Consider the following 22,051-nt stretch of genomic DNA (forward strand, 5'->3'; position numbering starts at 1 on the left):
ATGAACTAACATGATTTTTCTTTTCCAACATAAAAAAATATATACATGGTTGGAGGAGGAAGTCACACACACCAAAATCAAAGTAGTATAGATCGTACTTATGATAAAGCTGTAACAGAGGTTACAGGAAATCTTAGCATAGGGTTAGCAAATAGATGAGATTAGAATGATCTCAGAACCAAGCATTTATATGGTATTTGAAAGACAGAGATAGCATTTGAAAATACTGATACTTGGAGGAACACCAAGACACATGCAAAAATAAATAAGATCCCAAAATCACACCATAAGCAAAATTCAGATAGATTAAGCACCTAAACATTAAAAACAAAAATGTTTTAACTTTTGGAAAGATGTAAAGGAGAGTATCCTTTCAAAACAGGACCCAGAAAGCACTATTAGGAAAAACTGGTAAGATTTCATTAAAAAACCTTTATTTACGAAAACTCCACAATCAAATATGAAGATGAATCACAAACTACAAAAGATAGTTAAAACACAGATAACAGATCATTAGTTAGTATTCAAAATACGTAATACCTACAAATTGATAAGGGAAAAAAATAATAAGACAAATGGACAAAGCTATGGCCTCAGAAATCACACCCTGCATTTCCTGAATCTCCCAGTAGTTACACAAGTCAGCACTACTTAATGTGTGAGACTATACAAGGGCATAAACACCAGGAGGCGGACTGTTGTGGCCATCTGGAGGCTAGTTACCACATACATGAAACAGTATTTTGTACTGCTTTGAAAACATACATATGCATTAAAAATATAAGAACACAAACTAGGATACATACCACTTCTAGAACAACAGTTACCTCTGGGGAGAGAAGAAGGGATGGGATCAAAGAGGTAACAAAACTTTCAAATGTAACTAACATTTAAAAATATACATAGATTTGAAGAAAGTATAACCAAATGCTAACGTTTATTAAATCTGCACAGCAGGAATATGTCCTCTAATAATTTACTTTTATGTTTTAAATATTTCAGTAAGTTTTAAAATAATGAACCCAAAGAAATGAAATAAAATCTGCTTTGAACATGTTTATTTCTGAATATTCTGAAAATTGCAATTTTGATGACACATAAGAAAAATATTTTTCTAATATCAAAATAAGTATCCCTTTGGTAGAAACATACCTCATACGCTCTTTAACTTAAAAAAATTAATCAAGAACTATGACCTAATATACTAAACAATACTATTCTTTGTCCATCCATTTGTCCCCACTGTAGAGCTTTAGAATATATTCTAATATTCTATACACATCTCTATATCTATATGTTCTATACACATCTCCATATCTACAAAAGAATTAAGATATCATATCAAAGATGCCTACAAGTTATGGAGAATAAGTTGGCTTAATCACTGACATATATGACATAAGCCAACAAAAAGATATAGAACAACCTAAGAAATGGGACAAGTAGAACATTGTCATTAAAGTCAAATAATATGAAACCAATTACACCATTTAAATTTGATGCATTAAAAACAAAAGTATCTTTAGAATGATTATATTTAGAATTTAGAATTGTTATGTGCAAAGTTCAAAAAACAATAATACAGAGCCATAATTTTGATAAGGCACTTTAAAGAGAACAATCAAACATACAACATCACATAGCAATTAACCTGAGAAATAAAAAGGGAAAAAAAATTTATATATATATATATATATTCTTTCCAGACAGGCTTTCATTTTCTGAAGTAAAATCTTTTTATAAAGCATCATAAAGAATAAAAAATATTTATCATATACTTTAAAAAGTTATCAGTTAAATTGCAAATTCCTATAAAGAAAAGAATGTCTTCCTAAAAAGTCTGTGAGGTTCTAATTCAAATATTTTTAGAAAAACAATTATAATTTTCATGTGAAAAAAATATATTTTAACTGTATTGTCAACTCTTTTATTCAACAAACATTTACTAGTTGTTGTGTGACACTGTCATTGTTCTGGTGCTGGGGATAAAGAAGAAAGAAAGACACAATCATTAGTTCCAGGGAACTTGGCGTGGTGGAGCTGGGTCAACACTGGTAACCTTAAAGTTACTTCCCTTGGTCCATAAAATGAAGCTCAACTTCAAACGCTGGCATTTCTGACATCTTCTTAGAAATCAAACAGAATAATGATCTACACGTTTTTTTCTGTTGGTAACACTGTAGCATTATTAACGTTATCTACTGATGAAATTAACTTTCATAAAATAGACTTTTAAAGTTTAGAGGACAGAAAGTACTTAAAGATAAATATCATCCAGCGTGAAAAACAGAATCAGTATTCTGCTTTCACAAAAGTGAGAAAACCAAGAAGATTTCATTCTGAATATACAGAACTGCTGGAGACAACCATATACTCATGGTTCATGTGCAAATATCAAAAGTGAGTAACTATGAATTATTACACAGCCAAATCAGTTGTCAGGCTTCAAAGAATCATAGCCTTCTTTCAAGAGGTCCCGCCATGTTTTAAGGAAACGTGCATTTTCTGTACATTTGAAGGCAAGCTCTTCCACTTGAGCTGATACTGCAGATGTGGCTTCAAGAAGTTTGGTTAATGAAAATGCTGCCTGAAATTTTAAAAAAAGACACAGAGAGAGAAAGTCAAATAATATATTTATCTTTCAGATTCTCATCTCATTTTATAGTCTAAAAATAGCTTAAAACCCTGACTCCCATGCCCAACTTATTTTCCATAAATGTAAAAAAAATCTACAAACTAAACACTAGCTTCTTTAGGGAACCTAAGAAATTCCTTAAAGTACACTTTGAAGAAATATGTCTGCTGGAGAGATACCCATTATGCACCAGACATAACAAGTCAGTACTTTTTTCTTTTTTTTTTTCTTAATTGAAAATACACCACGGGTACCTGGCTGGGTCAATCATGGAAAGCAAGGGACTTTTGATCTCAGCGTTGTGAGTTCAAGGCCCACGCTGGGTGTAGAAATTGCTTTAAAAAAAAAAATTAAATCTTTAAAAGATAAAAAAAGGAAGAAAATTCACTAGACTCATTTAGCTCAAAAAGAGGACTTGGAGCCCTTGACACTAAGTACCAGAAGCATCTGAAGGACTTACTTCATGACAACAGCTCACTCATATTTAGGTAACAAGGGCATTGTCCTGCTAATTTTACTTGTGAATACTATTTAGGCCATGAAAATGTACAGACCAAAGAACGGACAAATAACATCAACAAAATCAAAACAAACCAAAGCAGCATACAAAAAATATCCATCTCTTCGCGGAATTCACTTCTTATTCAAATGTTTTCTTCACCTAGACTATAAAACTACACTGTTCCTAGATAACCTATCAGCAATCCACTCAACATATTCTCGATACCAGTCTCCTTCAGCAAATACTGAAGCTGTACCAGCCCTTCAGACGTCTTTAAAAAAAAAACAAAAAAAAAAACTTATTAAGCAACGAGAGATAATCGAGTTCATTCCGCAGTTTCCAATCTGCACAGGAGTGTCTATTTCACAAAGTTCTCCTAGGAGTATTACATCCTACATACCTCATTCACTCGACTCAGCCAAGAGTTCTTATTTACTGAAACTCCGCTGGGGGTGGGGGTGTGTGTCTGTGGAATTCGAGACTCAACAGAAAGCACAGTGTGCCCTCTAGCAATCAATCACAGGGAGGTCTCGGACCTCGCAGTTGATGAAACCAATCTGGACTACAGGGGCGGTTAAGTAACCCCTCCAAACTGGGTCCAGCACAAAGCAAGCCTGAGACAGGCAATAATAGCATTGCCAGCTGGCTTTGGCAGGTGGCCAACTAGAGCAGCGGGATCTTAAGAACCAAGGAAAGAAATCACAGCCTGATCCTAATAAGCACCAGGAGACGAGGAGGAGGAATAGAGGGCAGACATCGCCAGCACACGTCCGCGCAGCAGAGCTCTGTGGTTTCAGGTTACGGAGGATGATTGAAACCAGAAGGCGAGACAAAAAGAAAACAGTGGGGGGTGGGGAAGGTGTGGGGGTGGGTGGAGGGACAACCCCTTATTCCTCAACACTCATTCTAAACTCGGAGTCCTCGGGGATGGTGGACACGGGGCCTCGGGTCTCTGGTTTACTTAACCCACCCCCCAGCACACAGCCTTGAGGGCAGAAAGGCGAGATGCGGATTCCGGGTCCTTCCCTCCCTTGCACAGCAACGGTCTTCCAACAAGGGCCGAGTGGGGGCGCGGCCCCGAGACCTGTCAAGCGACACTCACGTCTCCAATCTGTAGCTCCACTTCCTCCAGAGGGTCCACCGTTCGGTCGCTGCTCCTGCTTGGAACTGGCCAACCCAAACTCACTGGAACGCCGGGGGAAGACGCTGATGAGGCGTCTGAAGACGAAGGAAAGGAGGGGGGCGGCGGGGGCGGCGAAGAAATCCGCCGCTCCTCAGGGTCTGCCATTGAGCAGGGCTGGGGCTGCAGAATCGGACCTTAGCAGCCGAACCGACACCAACTGTCTTTCAAACTGCTCGCGCCCAACACCCAGAAGCCCCGCCTCCTCCCTCTTGAAGACCCGCCCGGTCTCCTTGCGGGTCTCTGCCCAAGTCCACGAATACTAGGTCGTGTTTTCGGGACAGCCAATCACCTTGGGCGGTACGTCGCTCCGGCGCAAACTTCCGGTCAGGCTCAGAAGGCGCTTGAATAGAGGACTACAACTCCCAGAATGCTGTATGCGTCGCTACACCGCCCATTTTGATGCGCAAGCGTGTGGCACAGGATCTGTGGGTTTCTCTCGCCTGCACTCCCGCGTCCTCACCACGCCTTGGTGAGACGCAAACAGAGAACCAATCCTCAGCCTGAAGCCGGGATCGTGCTGGGACCTGGAGTCCCTTTCTTTTCCTCTTTCGGTACGTGACCCGGACGTCTCTGCCGGCCGTAGCGTCTTGTGCGGCGCCGGCGCAGAGCAAGAAAGAGGCGGGAACACCGCGAAGCCAAAGCATTGGGCAAAACAGAGAGGCAAACTTCAGCGGAGGTGTTGGTCATTCTCGGCAGGTGATGGCGCCCTCCGCGGCCTAGAGGTCCAGCACCCGCGGTGAACTACTGACAGCCCTTCTGTTGTGTCCCGCCGACGGTCCTGGGGCCAGAGAATATGTTGGTGCGGCTAGCCAAGCTGTCCTGCCCGGGTGAGAGGGAACTCCGGGCGGGGATAATTAGAGAAAGGTCGAGGAGTTAGGGCAAAACGGAGAGGGCTACAGCTGGGGGGCTCTAGACGCCTACCTCTCTTCACCTGCTCTCCCGGAGTCCTCAAGTTAAACTCGGGCCAAGGTCACGCCGTCCATACCTGGCAGTGGACCCTAGATCTCTCCCCATAGAGCTGTCCCAATTGGCAGAACTGACAACTAGGCTAAAGGTCACGGGCGGAGGAAACTTACCAATACTGCCCTCCCGTGGACTCCCGAACTGAATCTTCCAAATCTGTTCCTAATTCTTATCCCAAAGTTCAGGTGTTTTCTCTTGCATTGTTGGAAATGGATAAAATAATATTTGCACAGTTTTTCTTCTTGGTCGTGTCCTGACTTTCGTCTTTGCAGCCATCCATCCCAGTTCATTAAGAATTTGAAGTCTGATCTGTCACATCATGATTAACATCCATGTGCGTGGCCCAAGTCACCAGTTTATATCTGGAGCCAGGAGTTTTTCTACATTGTCTAAAATTAACTTTAGAGGCTTATCGTGTTGTGGGTACTCCTAGAACCATCACAATGACTTGTGAAAATACCTCATTACCTTTTTTTCCTCTTAAGTAAAAATAATGCAGTTGGGTGGTCTTTTCTTTGTTTTACTTTTTTAAAAGGGTGTAAACATTCAAAAAGATTCACTACAGGATCTTGCGTTTTGTCACATTTGTTTTAGTTTTTTGGTTTAGTTTCTTTAAATGAATTTTTGGTTATAGAATAAACAAGTATACATATTGCAAATTCAAGGATGTTCTTATGTACATTTCATGCACGTAGAAATTTGTCAGATTTGGCCCCCGTATGTTAATTGGAATCTACATACACCGTATGTAGATTGGAATTTTATTTAAAGTTCCTGATACTTGGGCATGTATTACTACACCTAATGTGCAGATATACTTTATGTTTTGTGAAATATCAAAGTAGTAAGATGGTATCTGCCCTACTGCCTAATTTAGCTGAAATCATTCTTGGGCCAAGTGTTAATTACATTCCACCAAAATTAGCATTTCCATTTTCTTTTTTTTTTTTTTTAAGAAGATTTTTTTTAAGGTTTTTTATTTATTTGACACAGAGATAGAGAGTACAAGTAGGCAGAGCAGCAGGCAGAGGGAGGGAGAGAAGCAGGCTTTCTGCTGAGCAGGGAGCCCAGTGTGGGGCTGGATCCCAGAACCCCAGGATCATGACCTGAGCCGAAGGCAGCCGCCCAACTGCCTGAGCCACCCAGGCACCCCAACATTTCCATTTTCCATGGATACGTAAATCATTGTCATTTTTGTAGCTCAGTGATAACACTACTGGCAACAAGGAGATGGACACAAATGTGTTGGCAGTGACTTTGGTATGGTGATGTTATGAGTTCAATGGACTTTTTGACCTTACTTCTCTACCACAATTCAGCCAACATGCCAAACTGTTCAAATATCTAAAGTGGAATGTCAGATTTGTTTTCAGAAAGGGAGTAAAGGTTGTGACTTTTTAATTTTTATCCCGTGGTGGAAATCGAACTACCCAGTTCCAGATATTCTCAAGAAAATAACTAGCTGTATAAGCAATAGAATTACTTTTACCTGATACCGAATCATCAGTTTTCAGCAGCAAATGATAACTTCTACACACTAAACTACAATTCATCATAAGACAAAGATTTTAATATCTCTTAATAATAAAAATACAAATGATTAATTATTTAATATTCTCTTGAATGATGGTAATGCTATATTTGAACTCTAGAACTAAATTCTCCTATAATTCTCCTATAATACCTTTATGTGTCTTAATGTACGTTTTTTCAAGACTTAGGATATATGAAATAATAATTTAAAAATTATTCCCAATACTATAATTTTATAATGCCTTTGCAAGTAGAGAAAATTAATTTCCTTGCCACTCTAAGATTATCAAAAATAGATTTTTTTTTTTAGTGTTTAAAAGCCTTTAGAGTTCAGCCACTCTAAATCTCTTCCCTTCCTGTATTCATCACAATCTTTAATTATTGATTGATGCCAGATTTTTGCTTTAAAAAAATTATTTTATTGGAAAGAGTAAAACATAAAAATATGTTCATTCTGCAGTTGGGTGCTAAAGAATAGCCCATGCAAGGCTGTATGTCTCCATTTAATCAGAAAAAAGAAAGAAAGAAAAATCATTTTTCATCACAGCTCAGTTTCCATTACTTCACAAATCATTTCAAATCCAATTGTAGTCTCAGAGCTTGACTGATGTTGGAAGGATTGAGAGTTTGGGTGGTGGGATCTTCTGAATTCCTATGTATCTATTGTAAATGGGGATTGTAGCTGCCCCACAATTTCCATAAAGTCATGAAAAATAAGGCATGCTATCATAATTAAAAATTCTTAACTCTTCATTATGTCCATTAAAATGTAAATTTTATTACATTTTACATTTCAAATCCATGCAAAGGTCTTTGTTGATCTTTACTATCTGTTAGAGTCCATGTTTAGAAACTTATTCATTTGCAGATATAATGCTTATATTTATATATAATATTCATATTCAAATTCACATATTCATCCCTTCTTCTCTCTTCCTAAAGCCATGGCAACCACTGATGGGTTTTTTTTTTGTTTTTTGTTTTTTTGTTTTTTTTTTTACCACTGATATTTTTAATGTCTCTATAGTTTTACATTTTCCCAAAACTCATATAGTTGAAATCATGCGGTATGTAGATTGGCATTTTCAGATTGGCTTCTTTCAATATGCCTTTAAGTTCCCTCCATGTTTTTTCATGTCTAATAGTTCATTTCTTTTTAGCGCTAAATAGTATTCCATTGTATGAATGCACCTCAGTATATCTATTTATCTAGTCACATATTAAAGGACATCTTCTAAGTTTTGACAATTATGAATAAAGCTGCTATACACATTCATGTGAAGGGCTTTTTTTTTTTTAACCTGGACATTTTCTTTCTTTTGTTTTACTGTGATAAGAACTCTCAACATGAGATAGACCCTCTTGGCAAATTTTTAAATGTACATTATTATTGACTATAGGTACGTTGTTAAACATCAGATCTCTAGAGCTTATTCATCTTGCTTGACTGAAGGTTTTGGTCTGAACATTAATTTTCAACTCATTTGGGTAAATGCCAAGGGGTACAACTGCTGGATCATTTGTTAAGATATAGTTAGCTTTGTAAGAAATGCCAAACTGTCTTACAAAGTGGCTGTACCATTTTGCATTCCCACCAGTAATGAATGAGAGAGCCAGTTGCTCCACATTCTTGTTTTCTCATAATCTTTTTTGCGAGTGATTGTAAATCTTTTTTTAATAATAGTTTTGTTGAGATATGTCACATACTGTACAATCATACCCTTTAAGATATACAATCAGTGGTTTTTACTATAAATACAGAGTTGTGCAACCATCACAACAATCTATTTCAGAACATTTTCATCACCCTCAAAAGAAACCTCATACCCATTAGCAATCACTCTTCAACCTCTCTAGCCCTAGGGCAACAACTAATCTATTTTCTCTATAGTCAATTCTGGATAGTTCATACCCATGGAATCATAATATGTGGTCTTTCATGGCTGGCTTCTTTCATTTAGCATAGTGTTTTCAAAGTTCATCCATAATGTAGCATTTATTACTGCTGAATTTCTTTTTGTTGCTGAATAATATTCCATTGTATGAATATATCACTTTTTATCTGTTCACAAACAGATATTTGGGCTTTTTCTATATTTTGGCTGTTATGAATAATACATCTACAAAGATACATATATAAGCTTTTGTGTGTTTTCATTTATCTTAGGTATATACCTGGGAGAGAGTTCTGTGGAAACTATGTTTAGGGTTTTGCGGAACTGGCTGTACCGTTTTTCAAAAGGGCTGTACCATTTTACATTTCCACCAGCTGTGTATAAGGGTTCCTCTGTCTTTTCTTGTCTCTCACAACTTTGCTGCTTTCAATATATACTAGCCAGGCATTTTGTACAATGTCCCTCATCTGAATTTGTCTGATGGTTTCTCATGTTTAGACCAAGGTTACAGCTTTTGGAGAAGTATGCCACAGAGGTAAAGAGCCCTTCTTATCACATCAGGGAGTGCGTGATACCAAAATGTCATGTTGCCAGTAATGTTAAACTTAATCATTTGGTTAAAGGGTCTCTGTATTTCTCCACTGTAAAATTAATATTTTTCCCTTTTGTACTCATTGGAAGCTAGTCACTAATTGCAGTCCACACTCAAAAGTGGAGAAACAAATAATCTGTGGATGTATCAACATAATCTTTTATACTTTGACTTTTTCTATTAAAATCATAGGCCGGGGGCGCCTGGGTGGCTCAGTGGTTTAAGCCTCTGCCTTCGGCTCAGGTCATGATCTCAGGGTCCTGGGATCAAGCCCCGCATCAGGCTCTCTGCTCAGTGGGGAGCCTGTTTCTCCCTCTCTCTCTGCCTGCCTCTCTGCCTACTTGTAACCTCTCTCTCTGTCAAATAATAAAATAAAATAAATAAAAATAAAAAAAAAATAAAATCATAGGGCATATGGAATTCATTTTGATAGGAAGAGAAAGGTATAATTTTTTCCAAATGAATTTCTCCCTATTTTGGCCATTTAATAAGTAACCATTTCTTTCCTCTGATTAGAAATGGCATCTTTAGCATATGGAAAATCCTTATGTATATTCTATTTCTGAACTCTTTATTCCTTTCGTTTCCTTTGATTATTCTATCCCTTCTCCTAAAACAGACTCATAATTACTATAACTCCAATACAAGTTTTTGTATCTGGGCTATTCCCAAGGGAGTATTCTCTGTCATTATATATATATATATATATGTACTTTTATATATACATTATATATATATACTTTTTCCCATTACATATATATATGTAATGGGGGAAAGTATCAAGGAGAAGAGTACCAGAGAAGGGAGACAGAAATTGAAGATGTGGGTGAAAGGGAAGGCTTCAGATGGATTGATGTCCCTCCAAAATTGGGAGGGCTAAGCCTTATCATCATTATTCTAAGTGAAAAGATCTCTGTTGTAACCTAGAAAATGAATGAAGAGTGGACACAAATACAGATTACATTAGAGGTTGTTGCCAAGGAAATAGGAAAGTTCCCACGTAATTACTTCTTTCTGTGACGTTTGGTGTGTTATGGTCTCTGCTTCAGATAGGAGAAGGAAGAGGTAGGATTGAAGGTTCAAGGACAAGAGCTTTAATGAACATTATTGCAGATAAAGGCTTCCACGCTTCTGTTTATTTCTATTTGCTAACTTAATGAGTATGTACATTTTTTTAAGATTTTTATTTATTTATTTGACAGACAGAGATCATAGGTAATCACAGAGGCAGGCAGAGAGAGAGGAGGAAGCAGGCTCCCTGCTGAGCAGAGAGCCCGATGTGGGGCTCGATCCCAGAACCCTGGGATCATGACCTGAGCCAAAGGCAGAGGCTTTAACCCACTGAGCCACCGAGGTGCCCCAAGTATGTACATTTTTAAGGCTCTCAGAAGATATTGCCATATCAGAGAGTCAGTTTTTTAAAAAGCTGACCATAAAACCTAGTTTGCCCATGTTGTCCCAGCATAATCATTAATACTGTCCCTTATTACTCTCGAAAGTATCTAGTTTAGGGATGCCTGGGTGCCTCAGTTAAAGTGTCTGCCCTTGACTCAGGTCATGACCAGGGTTTGAGTCCCAAGTCACGACCTGGGATTGAGTCCCCCATCAGGCTTCTTGCTCAGCAGGGAGCCTGCTTCTCCCTCTGCCTGCTCTTCCCCCCGTTTGTGCACACATGCACCCTCTCTCTCTCTGGCAAATAAAATCTTTTTTAAAAACATATAGTTTGGTTGATAAATTTTATGGTTATCCTGTTTATAGGATAAGCTTGATATGAGCTAAATTGAATAAATTAATTTATTAGATACTTTTAAATATAGTTTGAAAACATTGGTTTATAAGAAGAAGCTAAGTTGTTCATCTAGGAAATAGTACAGTCTGTTTCAGGTCATATCACAAATAATGGCTCAGCAGCCTAGATCTAACCATTCACTGTCTACAGTGTTGATACTGTGAGAATATAAACACAAATTTTCAACTATAAGACATCATGTGGGTCATACAATTTTAAATCAGTTAGGTACCTTAGAGATCATCTAGTGACCCTTTCCTTTTTTTGGATGAGGAAACTGAAATCTAAAGAGGTTGATGAGGTCTTAGGGCTAATTAACAGAAAATTAAAGAGAAACCAGATCTGATTCCTAACCCTAGAATTTTTTCCTCTTAAAAAATGTTTTTTTAGTCTACTCTGAGAAAAGCTAATTGAAAAAATACCAATTTTTGTGCAGCATATCAGTGCTTTCATGCCTTAAAAATTAAGAAAAATCATCTACCTCTGTGTCATACAAGATGGTCTTCAACTTCTGTTGTACCTCGAATTACTACCCACTATACTATTTATCCCCGGGATAAAGACAAGCGATGGGAAGGTAAGTAATAATTTCTGTAGAAGTGTTGAAGCTTTTCTAGATACTTTATATCATTTTGTGGAAATATTTTTCATGATAGTATAAAATCATCTAATAATATTTCATAGCTTTACCAAATCTATTACATATTGATATTGAGATAAGAAAATATCTGCAAAGTTTTTAGTAGTAAATCTCAAAGTCAAAAGTGGTTTATGGAAGCAAAAATAAGATAGACACTGGAATGGAACCTAAGAGAACATCCAATTAATACAATATTATATTTAGTATAATTCTCATGCGAAGCAGAGGGGCAATTTCTGTAAATGCTCTAAAGCATAGTGAGTGTTTGTGACCTAGTTTGTGATTCTTATCAGATCATATTCATCCCAGAATTTTCATGTGTTTTTTTAAATCATTTTTTCCTCTCAGGAGTGAACATGGAGAGGTTTGCAGAAGAAGCAGATGTAGTTATAGTTGGTGCAGGCCCTGCAGGACTCTCTGCAGCTGTTCGTCTAAAGCAGTTGGCTACTAAACATGAAAAGGACATCCGTGTGTGTCTAGTAGAGAAAGCTGCTCAAATAGGAGCGCATACTCTCTCAGGGGCTTGCCTTGATCCACGTGCTTTTGAAGAATTATTCCCAGACTGGAAGGAGAAGGGAGTATGAAAAATTGGTTTTTATACAAAATGTAATCTTTATCAAATCTATTTCCAAACTACTAGAATATAGAAAACCCTTTTTATGTAATTCTCTTAGAGGATTTTTTATAGATAAGTATTTTTTAACTTAAAAAGGGCCCAAAATTGAATCATATCAACTATATTTACAATTTAAGGTATTAACTCATGTACTCATGTAATACCTTCTATACATTGTATTTATGTACTGGATATATAAGAAGGCCTTATCTTGAGAAGATATTAGAATATTTGTACCAAATAAAATACAGCATGTTGATTTCGAGCATATTTCCTAAGTTGTTCCATAGGTGTTGATATCATTATTCTTAATAAAATTTTATGTAAATTTCCTCAGACATTGTGATTTCTAAAATCAAAGAGGATAATCTAATCAAGTGTTCTAAAGAATAAATTAATATGGCCTCTCATAACCTAAGAAGAAAAGGTACTGGTATGACATGCAGAGAACTGAATGTTAATTTTATTGCTTTCATAATCTGTATGACTTTGATTAAAATCTTACACTTTACATATCTTAGCTTTTTCTTCTGTAAGATGGGTTATGTTACGCCTGCCAAGTCTTGAATATTCACTATCTGTGAATATACTTTGTAAATGTCTAAAATTATATGATTTCTATATTATTTCTATAGGAGTAAATTGAATTCCAAAAATTTCATCTGTGCTCTTCTTTCTAAAATACCAAGCGCCTTTAAACTAGAAATACTTACATCTAATTAACTTTCTCTTTTCACTATTATACCAAAAATAGTTATTATTGAATTGTTATTGACATAATACCAGTTGTGATAGAAAAAGGTTTTCAGAGCCCTATATAACTGAGCAGATAGAATCCATGACATACCTGTTAATTGTATCCAAAGGAAAAATAAAACTTCTCTTATGTTTTCATCAGGCAGAAAGCTACAGCTTGGAGCAAGCACCTAGGCTAAAACTCCCACAGAGACAGGGAGACAGGAAGCCATGTCCAAGATGTCTCCAAGGCCCCCCAAAAAGATTTCTGGGATGTAAAGCTGGCTTATTTAGGTTCTAAAAAGATTCCCATACATCTCAAAGAGACAAAGAGGATTTGCAATTCCGAGTTTCTAAAGGAAATGAAAGAAAAGTGAGGAGAGTAGTTCACTTTCCCTTTTGACATAGTTTTTTCATTATTTGTATTTACCATTACAAATATGAACTAAAAGCTTCCTTCTCTTTCCTTCTTTTGTTTTTAGGCTCCACTTAACACTCCTGTAACAGAAGACAGATTTGGAATTTTAACAGAGAAATACAGAATTCCTGTGCCAATTCTTCCAGGTAAGGTGTGATAACTATTTGTAGGATCATAGAATTCTGTACCTGGAAGGAACCACATTTCATCTTGTAGCTTGTAGCAAAACAGGACTAGAACCTAGTTCTTTTGTCTTTCAGTCTAGGAGAATTGAGATAGCCTTTTAAGGCAACCCAGAATTTTACTTTAGTATTGTAATGGCTTTTTAATTCCATAATTAGAACTGTGTGCCAAAGTTGTAGAATTTATTTATTTATTTTTTTTTTTAAAGATTTTTTTTTTTTTTATTTGACAGAGAGAGATCACAAGTAGATAGAGAGGCAGGCAGAGAGAGAGAGAGAGGGAAGCAGGCTCCCTGCTGAGCAGAGAGCCCAATGCGGGACTCGATCCCAGGACTCTGAGATCATGACCTGAGCCGAAGGCAGCAGCTTAACCCACTGAGCCACCCAGGCGCCCAAGTTGTAGAATTTAAATGATATTTTGACCATAGGATGATGTGTATATTGACACAGAAATTATACATTGTTTAGAATTCTTAAATTAAGTATTTATGGTTTTGAAATGTTTTATTGATAAAATGTCAGATTGATAAATTAAGCATATATTTGTAGGTCTTCCAATGAATAATCATGGCAATTACATTGTACGCTTGGGACATTTAGTAAGTTGGATGGGAGAACAAGCAGAAGCCCTTGGTGTTGAAGTATATCCTGGCTATGCTGCTGCTGAGGTTTGTACAGTTGTATTTTTTAATGTTTATAGGAAGTAATCTCTTTTTCTTTTTTTTTTCCATTTTATTTATCTCTTTTTCTTTTGAATATAAACTAAGAATGGTACAGAGGTAAAGAAATAAATATTTTAGAAAAGCCATAAGATTTTAGAATTGTAAGGTTAGAAGGAATCTTGGAAAGATCTAATCCAAAGAGTACTTGAATTCCTGATCTTGAATAATGTTCCTGACATTATCACGTGGTTGTGTAATTTACGACTGCACAGCATCAGGGATGAGATCATCTCTATCTGATGTTTGGATTGTTGATAACACTCTTTCTTCTGCTGAAATATATGTTCTGTTTTACACTACATAGAACAAATCAATGCCCTCTTCCAAGGATACTTTTCCAATTATAATTATGCCCGCTCTCTTCTTCTCCACTTTCACTCTGGTGTTTTTATCTTTCCTAGGTTAAATATTCTCGGTTTTTTCAGCCATGATGTTACATATACTTTGAGGTCCTTCAGTGTTCTCAGTGCCCTCTGAATGCATTCCCTTTTTATCCCCTTTATAAAGTGGCATCCAGAATGAAAAAACTGCTTCAAGCCTGGTACAGAGCAGGGCTCTTGCTTTCTTCATTCTAGAAACCATTCTTCTATTAATTCTTTCCAAATAATGCTTTGGCAAACATATACTGTTGACTCTCACTAAGTTTTATTGAATAAATGATTAAAAATAAAATCTCCTGCCAACCCAGAAAAATCGCCTATATAAATTATTTAAAATTTTTATTATTTAATAAGCATTAAACCAAGACTGCAGTGCATGTCACAGGCAGTCTGCTGGGAGATTGCCAAGACAGAAAGAAATCTTGCCCTCTTACATAGCCACACAGATACAATCCATCACATACATGTTACTTGTCTTTATCCAGAGGAAAAATAAAATCTCTTGTATCTTTTTGACAAGAAGTTACAGCTTGGAGCCAACCACCTAGCCCAGACTCTTGTAGTGACGGGAAAATGGGACACTATTCTTTATGGTGTTCAGATTTCAAATATGTCTACAAGGCCTCTGGGAAACACATTTCTGAGATGCAGATCTGGCAAGAGTCTTAAATAAGACTTTTAAAAACATTCCTATATCTGAGAGAGACAAAAAGGAGTTTATAGTTAACTTTTCTAAAGAAAATGATTTAAAGAATTGACAGGAAGGGTAGTTTTCTTTGGTTTTGGCCCCAGGGAAAATTCAAAAAAATTTTGTATTTGTTTTTACGCTTAAAGTATGTAAGTCAAATAAAACGCATAGGCCCCTGTATTACACTTGCTGCTATACTAATTTTTGTTTTACACACACACACACACACGCGCGCGCGCGCATTTGGTTTTTTGGACCCAAGTGTGGGGTTTTTTATTTCTCCTGGTTAAAATGTTCCTGACTTTACTCGTGGGATTAGTATCAAAATCACAAGTAGGTGGTTTGTAGAATTTATGATTTTTAGTTTTTGTGCGCACACACACACACACACACACACACACACACAGTCTCTTATACCTCTCTTCTTTTCCTCAGTCCCTTAAAGATCATCATCAATAGATTAATGTCAGGTGTGTCAGGTGTTTTTGTACTCTGAGCCAGACTTCAGTTTTAGTTCAAAGCCACATTCTACTCTTGATTCATTTTCAGGATATGAAGTAAGAGGTTTATGTTTCTCTTTTCATATCCATTGCTGCTGATCCTTGCTTTACCTTTCCACTCCTGTGCTGTTTGCTTCTAGTGTATATTTTGTACTTCCTATCTAAAGGGCATTGTCTTCCAGAGAGGAAACAGAAACTCATTAAGAATTATAGATTATCGCTATTTCTCATCCTCCAAATTACAATTTTTACCAGTTTTACCAATCTGACTTGCTCCAGAAATAAACTTTAATCACATTTGGGGTGTCTTGAACCTCTTTCTGTTTTGTTTTGTTATGTCATTTTCTTTGGTTTTTGTTTTTTATGATCTTAGCTCATTTTGAACAGAAGCTTTCCTGACACTATTGTCTTCCCACCCAACACTAATGGTTTTCACTTGTTAGAGGCCCTGATTTCAGGATTTGTATACTTGTCTTTGATACCTGATCTCTTCAGAGCTCTTTGTTTATTCTGACTGGTTTCTTTAGTGACTTCATGGTAGCTTCCCCCTTTCCTTCTTCAACAAGGTTGTGGCATTTCTTTTATTTCCAACTGTTTGAGCTGTGTTCTTTTATACTCTAGAAAGGAGTATCTTTAAAACATGTCTCTTTTCTTGCCTAAACATTTTAAAGCTTGTTATTTCTGTAACCTAGAGAACATATTCAGTTTCTTAAATATCAAAGGCTGTTCATTGCTTCTTTTTAGGGTGGTTATGAATCCTAAGGTGATAACCAAATATGTTTTCATTTCAGGTTCTTTTTCATGAAGATGGCAGTGTAAAAGGAATTGCCACTAATGACGTAGGGATACAAAAGGATGGTGCACCCAAGGTAAATGTTTTAACAGTTATGTGCTTAACAAACTGACGAAAAAAAAAACCAACCTAAATGCAATGATTTCGTTTTGCTACAGACTGCACATTAATAAAGTGTATGTTAGAATATAATTATTAATGTGGAAATCTTCTCTTAAAAAAATATGGAGCTGGGGCTCCTGGGTGGCTCCATGGGTTAAGTCTCTGCCTTCGGCTCAGGTCACTATCTCAGGGTCCTGGGATCGAGTCCCACATTAGGCAGACTGCTCAGCAGGGAGCTGCTTCCCCCACCTCTCTCTGCCTGCCTCTCTGCTCCTTGTGATCTCTCTCTCTGTCAAATAAATAAATAAAATCTTAAAAAAAGAAAAAGAATAGCTAAAAAGGATTTAGACAAGTAAATAAAACGTGTTTAAGAATAATTTTTTTTTTAAGATTTTATTTATTTATTTGACAGAGATCACAAGCAGGCAGAGAGAGAGGAAGGGAAGCAGGCTCCCCACCGAGCAGAGAGCCCAGTGCGGTGCTTGATCCCAGGACCCCGGGATCATGGCCCGAGCCAAAGGCAGAGGCTTTAACCCACTGAGCCACCCAGGTGCCCCAAGAATAATTTTTTTAAAGATAAAAACATGAGTCATACAAACATAAAACAAACATGTGACAAAGATTTTGTTTCACTCACTAATAAATGATAGAATCAGTAAGATGTTACAGCTGGTTCAAGAATTCAAAAAACATACATATATGTAGGTCATCAGTCAGCTGCATAGCCACTTCCATAATTTTCATTTCTATGGACAAGAATCATTTGCATTACTGTCAGTAATACTGATAGAGTCTTTGATGTGATTTTAATATGTTTTTGACAAATATGAAACTGATGGATTTCCTCTCACTCAAATATAATCCTGGATGGTCTTCATGTTTTTATAGCTTTTATTTTTGAATTTGCAAAAGAAAAGCTCTCAGGATTTGAATCTCTCACTGTGTAAGATTCCTTGGAAAGAACAAGGCAAAAAACACCTTGCTTTCCCATAATAACAGAAGAAAACCTAAATTAGGGGCGCCTGGGTGGCTCAGTGGGTTAAAGCCTCTGCCTTCGGCTCAGGTCATGATCTCAGGGTCCTGGGATCGAGCCCCACATCGGGCTCTCTGCTCAGCGGGGAGCCTGCTTCCCTTCCTCTCTCTCTGCCTGCCTCTCTGCCTACTTGTGATCTCTGTCTGTCAAATAAATAAATTAAATCTTTAAAATAAAAAAAAAAGAAAATTCACATAGCTATTAAAAAAAAAGAAAACCTAAATTAGCATCTCAATAAATTAATTTGTCGCTTCATATTTATTTGCTTATTGTCTTAATTTCTCAACTGGATCATAAGCTCCATGAGGGCAGAGATCATAAAGCGTTATATTCCAGTACCTATCATAGCGCCAGGTCATGTTTGGTCCCCAATAAATTATTTGTTAACTTAGAATTTATTGTTTCCTCTGCCATCTTGAATAGAATGGGGAATCCAGTGTAGAGTCTCCTCCAGCAGATTTTCCTACTTTCACACTACTTCCTGCTTAGAGATAAGCAAGTGGCAGAGCTCTTGAGTCTTACCTCCTTCATTGTTATTCTCAAGTTTTGTGAATTCTTCATCAGAATTCTGTGAGGTTTGAGACTCTGTCTTAGAGAAGTCCCAAGAAGCTATATTTTAACAAGCCCCCAAAGAATTCTGGTGTGTAGCTAGGTTTGCAAACAACTACTGCTTTTCATAATGATAAAAGAATATTGTTTTTCCTATATTCTTTCCTGTGTTATAGTTATTCTTTCCTGTATTGTGGTCATTTAATTTTAAAGTGTATCTTACTCTTCTAAGATTTTTATATTTAATATCACAACAGAACTGAGGCACGCAAGTTCTACTATTCTGATATTTCATTTTTTGTATGTTCTCAGATTTGTTCAAAAGTAAATTTTTGTGTTTGGGACTTTGTAGTTATAAAAACTTTATCTTTCCTGGGATGCGTGGGTGATTCAGCTGGTTAAGTGTCTGCCTTTGGCTCAGGTCATGATCCTAGGTTCCTGGGATCAAGTCCTGCATCAGGCTCCTTGCTCAGAGGGGAGCCTGCTTCTCCCTCTGCCTGCCTCTCTCACTGCTTGTGTTCTCTCTCTCTCTCTGACAAATAAATAAAATCTTAAAAAAAAAAAATCTTTCCTTTATTGTATTTATATAGATACAAAAATATTGAAGAGTACAGTGGAGTCTTAGTGATGTGAGCTCCAGACTCTTAGTTTCTAAATAACTGTTTTAGTACCACAGGTTTGGAGGGGGGGAAGCAAAGACTGTGTTTATTCTGCTGTTCCACTCTCTATTGCTAAATAAATACATCTCTTTAGGCTTTCTTCCTTGCCATTTCACTGAAAAGGCTCATCAGAGTCACAAATACCCCCACCTTGTCAATCCAGTAATCACTTCTCAGTCTTCTCTTACTTGCTATCCTAGTAGGCAGCACTGACACAGTTGGCTTCTCACACCACCTTGTAACTGAATTGTACAGCACACAGAGCAGGACAGAACACACAACAAACAAGATAACAGAGGGTACAGGAAGTTAAGAGCCAAAGGGAAGTCAGTCTGTGGGAGGTGCCGTTGAGATAAAGCCTCGGTCTGGTCGGGGTCAGTTCTTGGCACTTGCTGCTTCTGATGTTCAAGCAGGGAAGGCTCTTGGTTCTGGTCAGCAGAGATCCATCGGGCAGAACCTTCAGCGGCAGTTGCCTTTTTTAAGTGGTCAGACATAGAGGGGTCACGTCTGAAGAGTCTGACCACTTGCTGCCAAAATCCTTCTCTTTTTAAAGGGATTTCATTCGTCAGTGTTGGGTCCCCATGGACCTCCTCTGGTTCTGCTGGTTATCAGTTCAGGAGTGTCAGTTGATGTTGGTCCTGGCGTTATCTCTGATATCTCAATATCTTCTAGCTGCAGTACCTTAACTGCATGCCTCATTGCTTGATGCGGGGCCGTGCTTGACATGAGAGACTGCATTTTGCTCTCTACACCGAACCAACATGAGTTTGCTCCTTGGTGAGGCACAAATACACCAGGTGGAGTTGTCACACAAAGTCAACTTATGTGCAGCAAATAAGATCATGGGGAATAGCTTCCAAGGTCATTACTCCTGAGAGAGGGTGAACGGGTACCTTTTGTTTAGGGTAAGGATGAATATTTAGATAGGGATGCCTTGTCATTGTATGTAGAGATAGGCATAAGGTGCCATGTATGCGCCTTAAGGAAACATGTCTAATTACACATTGTATATTATGTAAATAAGGCTGAGGCTCCTCCTTGGGTGGAGATGTTAGTATTATAATGAGGTAGAGGTAATTGCCAGTCATTCCAGAGGTCACTCCATGGTCCATCTGTGCAGGTGTGAGTCAGGGGCTTTAGCTCAAAAGGTCTGGGTGGCCTGGGCCAGTGAGAGATCTTGTCAGCGCAACTGACTCTGAGTTTCATTTGCCAGACCTAAAAGGTAAGCCAGAAAGAAGAGTTTAAGAGAAAATGAAAGAGTGTTTAGTGACTACAAGGTGGTGGGCAGTAAAGGTCAGGTCTTGCCGTCTAGCTGGTGACACCTACTCTTGGTTTTCCTTGTGTTTTACTCCCTACTGTCACCTTTGCTTGTTCATCCTCTTCCTATCCTGTAAATACTGAGGCTCTAGGGCTCAGTGTTGAGTCCTTCTCTATCTATATTTTCTCCATAGTGACTTCATCTGGTCACATGGCTCTAAATACCCAAGTCCCAGAATCCTATATCCTACTGCTTATTCAGTAGCTCTGTGCCACATCTAATAGCTGTCTGATTATAAGAATTCTGATTTGGACAGTTTTAAGTTTCAGAAGTTAAGTGATTTTCCCAAGGTCAGACAGCTGTAAGTAGTGGGGCTGGGGTTTGAATATTAACAGTGTGGCTGGCTCTGGGGCCTGCCCCTTGAACACTATGGGACATACTGCCTCTAAGAGGAAGCTGAAGTATATTAAGTAATATTTTAGTTCATTAAGATTGAATTGTTTTAGGGGCGCCTGGGTGACTCAGTGGGTTAAGCCGCTGCCTTCGGCTCAGGTCATGATCTCAGGGTCCTGGGATCGAGCCCCGCATCGAGCTCTCTGCTCTGCAGGGAGCCTGCTTCCTCCTCTCTTTCTGCCTGCCTCTCTGCCTACTTGTGATCTCTCTCTCTGTCAAATAAATAAATAAAATCTTAAAAAAAAAAAAAAGATTGAATTGTTTTATAATTGGTGTCAGGAAAACCGCATGTTCATCTGAACACAAATAGAGTTTGGGCCTTTATTTATTAAAAATTCTGAGGATTTCTTAAAACAAAAAATAGGGACTCCAGGGTGGCTCAGTCGGTTAGGTGTCTGTCTTTGGCTCTGGTTGTGATTCCAGGGTCCTGGAATCGAGTCCTGCACCGGGCTCCTTACTCAGCAGGGAACCTGCTTCTCCCTCTGCCTACCACTCCCCCTGCTTGTACTCTTGCTGTCTCTCACACTCTCTGGAAAAAATAAAATCTTAAAAAAAAAATTGAAAAATTAGAAGGAAACCTAGATTACAATTGCAACATAAAAGTAGGATAAGCCATCCTATAGAGGCAAGAAATAATGTAGCTGTAAGAGACAGACCTTTTTAAACTATATAAAAATTAAACAGTTCTGTATGCCAAAGTTACTATAAAGTCTGTAGATAAACTGTAGATTGGGGAAAAATTTTTTGATTACCTATAATATCAAATACCACATATACATTAACAAGAAAAAAGACAGCATTTTAGAAAAATGAGCAAAATCTAAAAAACTGACAATTCACAGAAGAGCGAAGTCCAGATCACTACTACTCATAAGGAAAGATGCTTAAGTACCTTTTCTTCAGAGTCCGTAGCTTAATTGTCATTTCTTCAAAGAAGCCTTTCCTGTTCACCCAATCCATAAGTTTCCTTCTTTTATTCCCTCTTGTAGCATCCTGTGTTTTCTTTCATAGCACTTAGTCATAATTTATATTTATTTGTATTTATATACTCATGTATTTCTTTAATGTCTGCCTCTATGATTAGACTGAAGGAAAGGGACATGTCTTTTATTTTTTCACCCAATGAAATAAGTCAATCAGAAAAAGAAAATTATTATACGGTTTCATCCACATGTGGAATATAAGAAACCACACAGAGAATCAGAGACGGAGGGAGGGAGAATGGAATGGG

At 37.7% G+C, this 22,051-nt stretch overlaps 2 protein-coding genes across 3 annotated transcripts in view; one reads left to right on the forward strand and one right to left on the reverse strand.

The window, feature by feature from the left end:
* Positions 1–430: 430 nt before the first annotated feature.
* On the reverse strand, positions 431–4,616 carry C2H4orf46 (chromosome 2 C4orf46 homolog). Its single transcript, XM_045995745.1, has 2 exons — positions 4,240–4,616; positions 431–2,587 (listed from the first exon to the last, which is right to left on the reverse strand). Exons 1-2 carry the CDS (start codon positions 4,423–4,425, stop codon positions 2,432–2,434), a joined length of 342 nt encoding a protein of 113 aa, XP_045851701.1. The 5' UTR covers positions 4,426–4,616; the 3' UTR covers positions 431–2,431.
* Positions 4,617–4,951: 335 nt separating this feature from the next.
* ETFDH (electron transfer flavoprotein dehydrogenase) overlaps positions 4,952–22,051 on the forward strand; it is a 30,578-nt gene continuing 13,478 nt past the window's right edge. The window contains exons 1-6 of one of the 2 annotated variants that reach the window (XM_045995713.1): positions 4,952–5,147; positions 11,529–11,669; positions 12,081–12,310; positions 13,566–13,647; positions 14,233–14,351; positions 16,765–16,842. In XM_045995713.1, coding sequence (XP_045851669.1) covers positions 5,114–5,147; positions 11,529–11,669; positions 12,081–12,310; positions 13,566–13,647; positions 14,233–14,351; positions 16,765–16,842 — 684 coding nt within the window. In that variant the 5' untranslated portion in view covers positions 4,952–5,113. The remainder of the gene's footprint in view (positions 5,148–11,528; positions 11,670–12,080; positions 12,311–13,565; positions 13,648–14,232; positions 14,352–16,764; positions 16,843–22,051) is intronic. The other variant, XM_045995707.1, reaches the window with a different exon arrangement.

This window comes from Meles meles, chromosome 2 (assembly GCF_922984935.1).
Source record: "Meles meles chromosome 2, mMelMel3.1 paternal haplotype, whole genome shotgun sequence".
Taxonomy (NCBI): Eukaryota; Metazoa; Chordata; class Mammalia; order Carnivora; family Mustelidae; genus Meles; species Meles meles.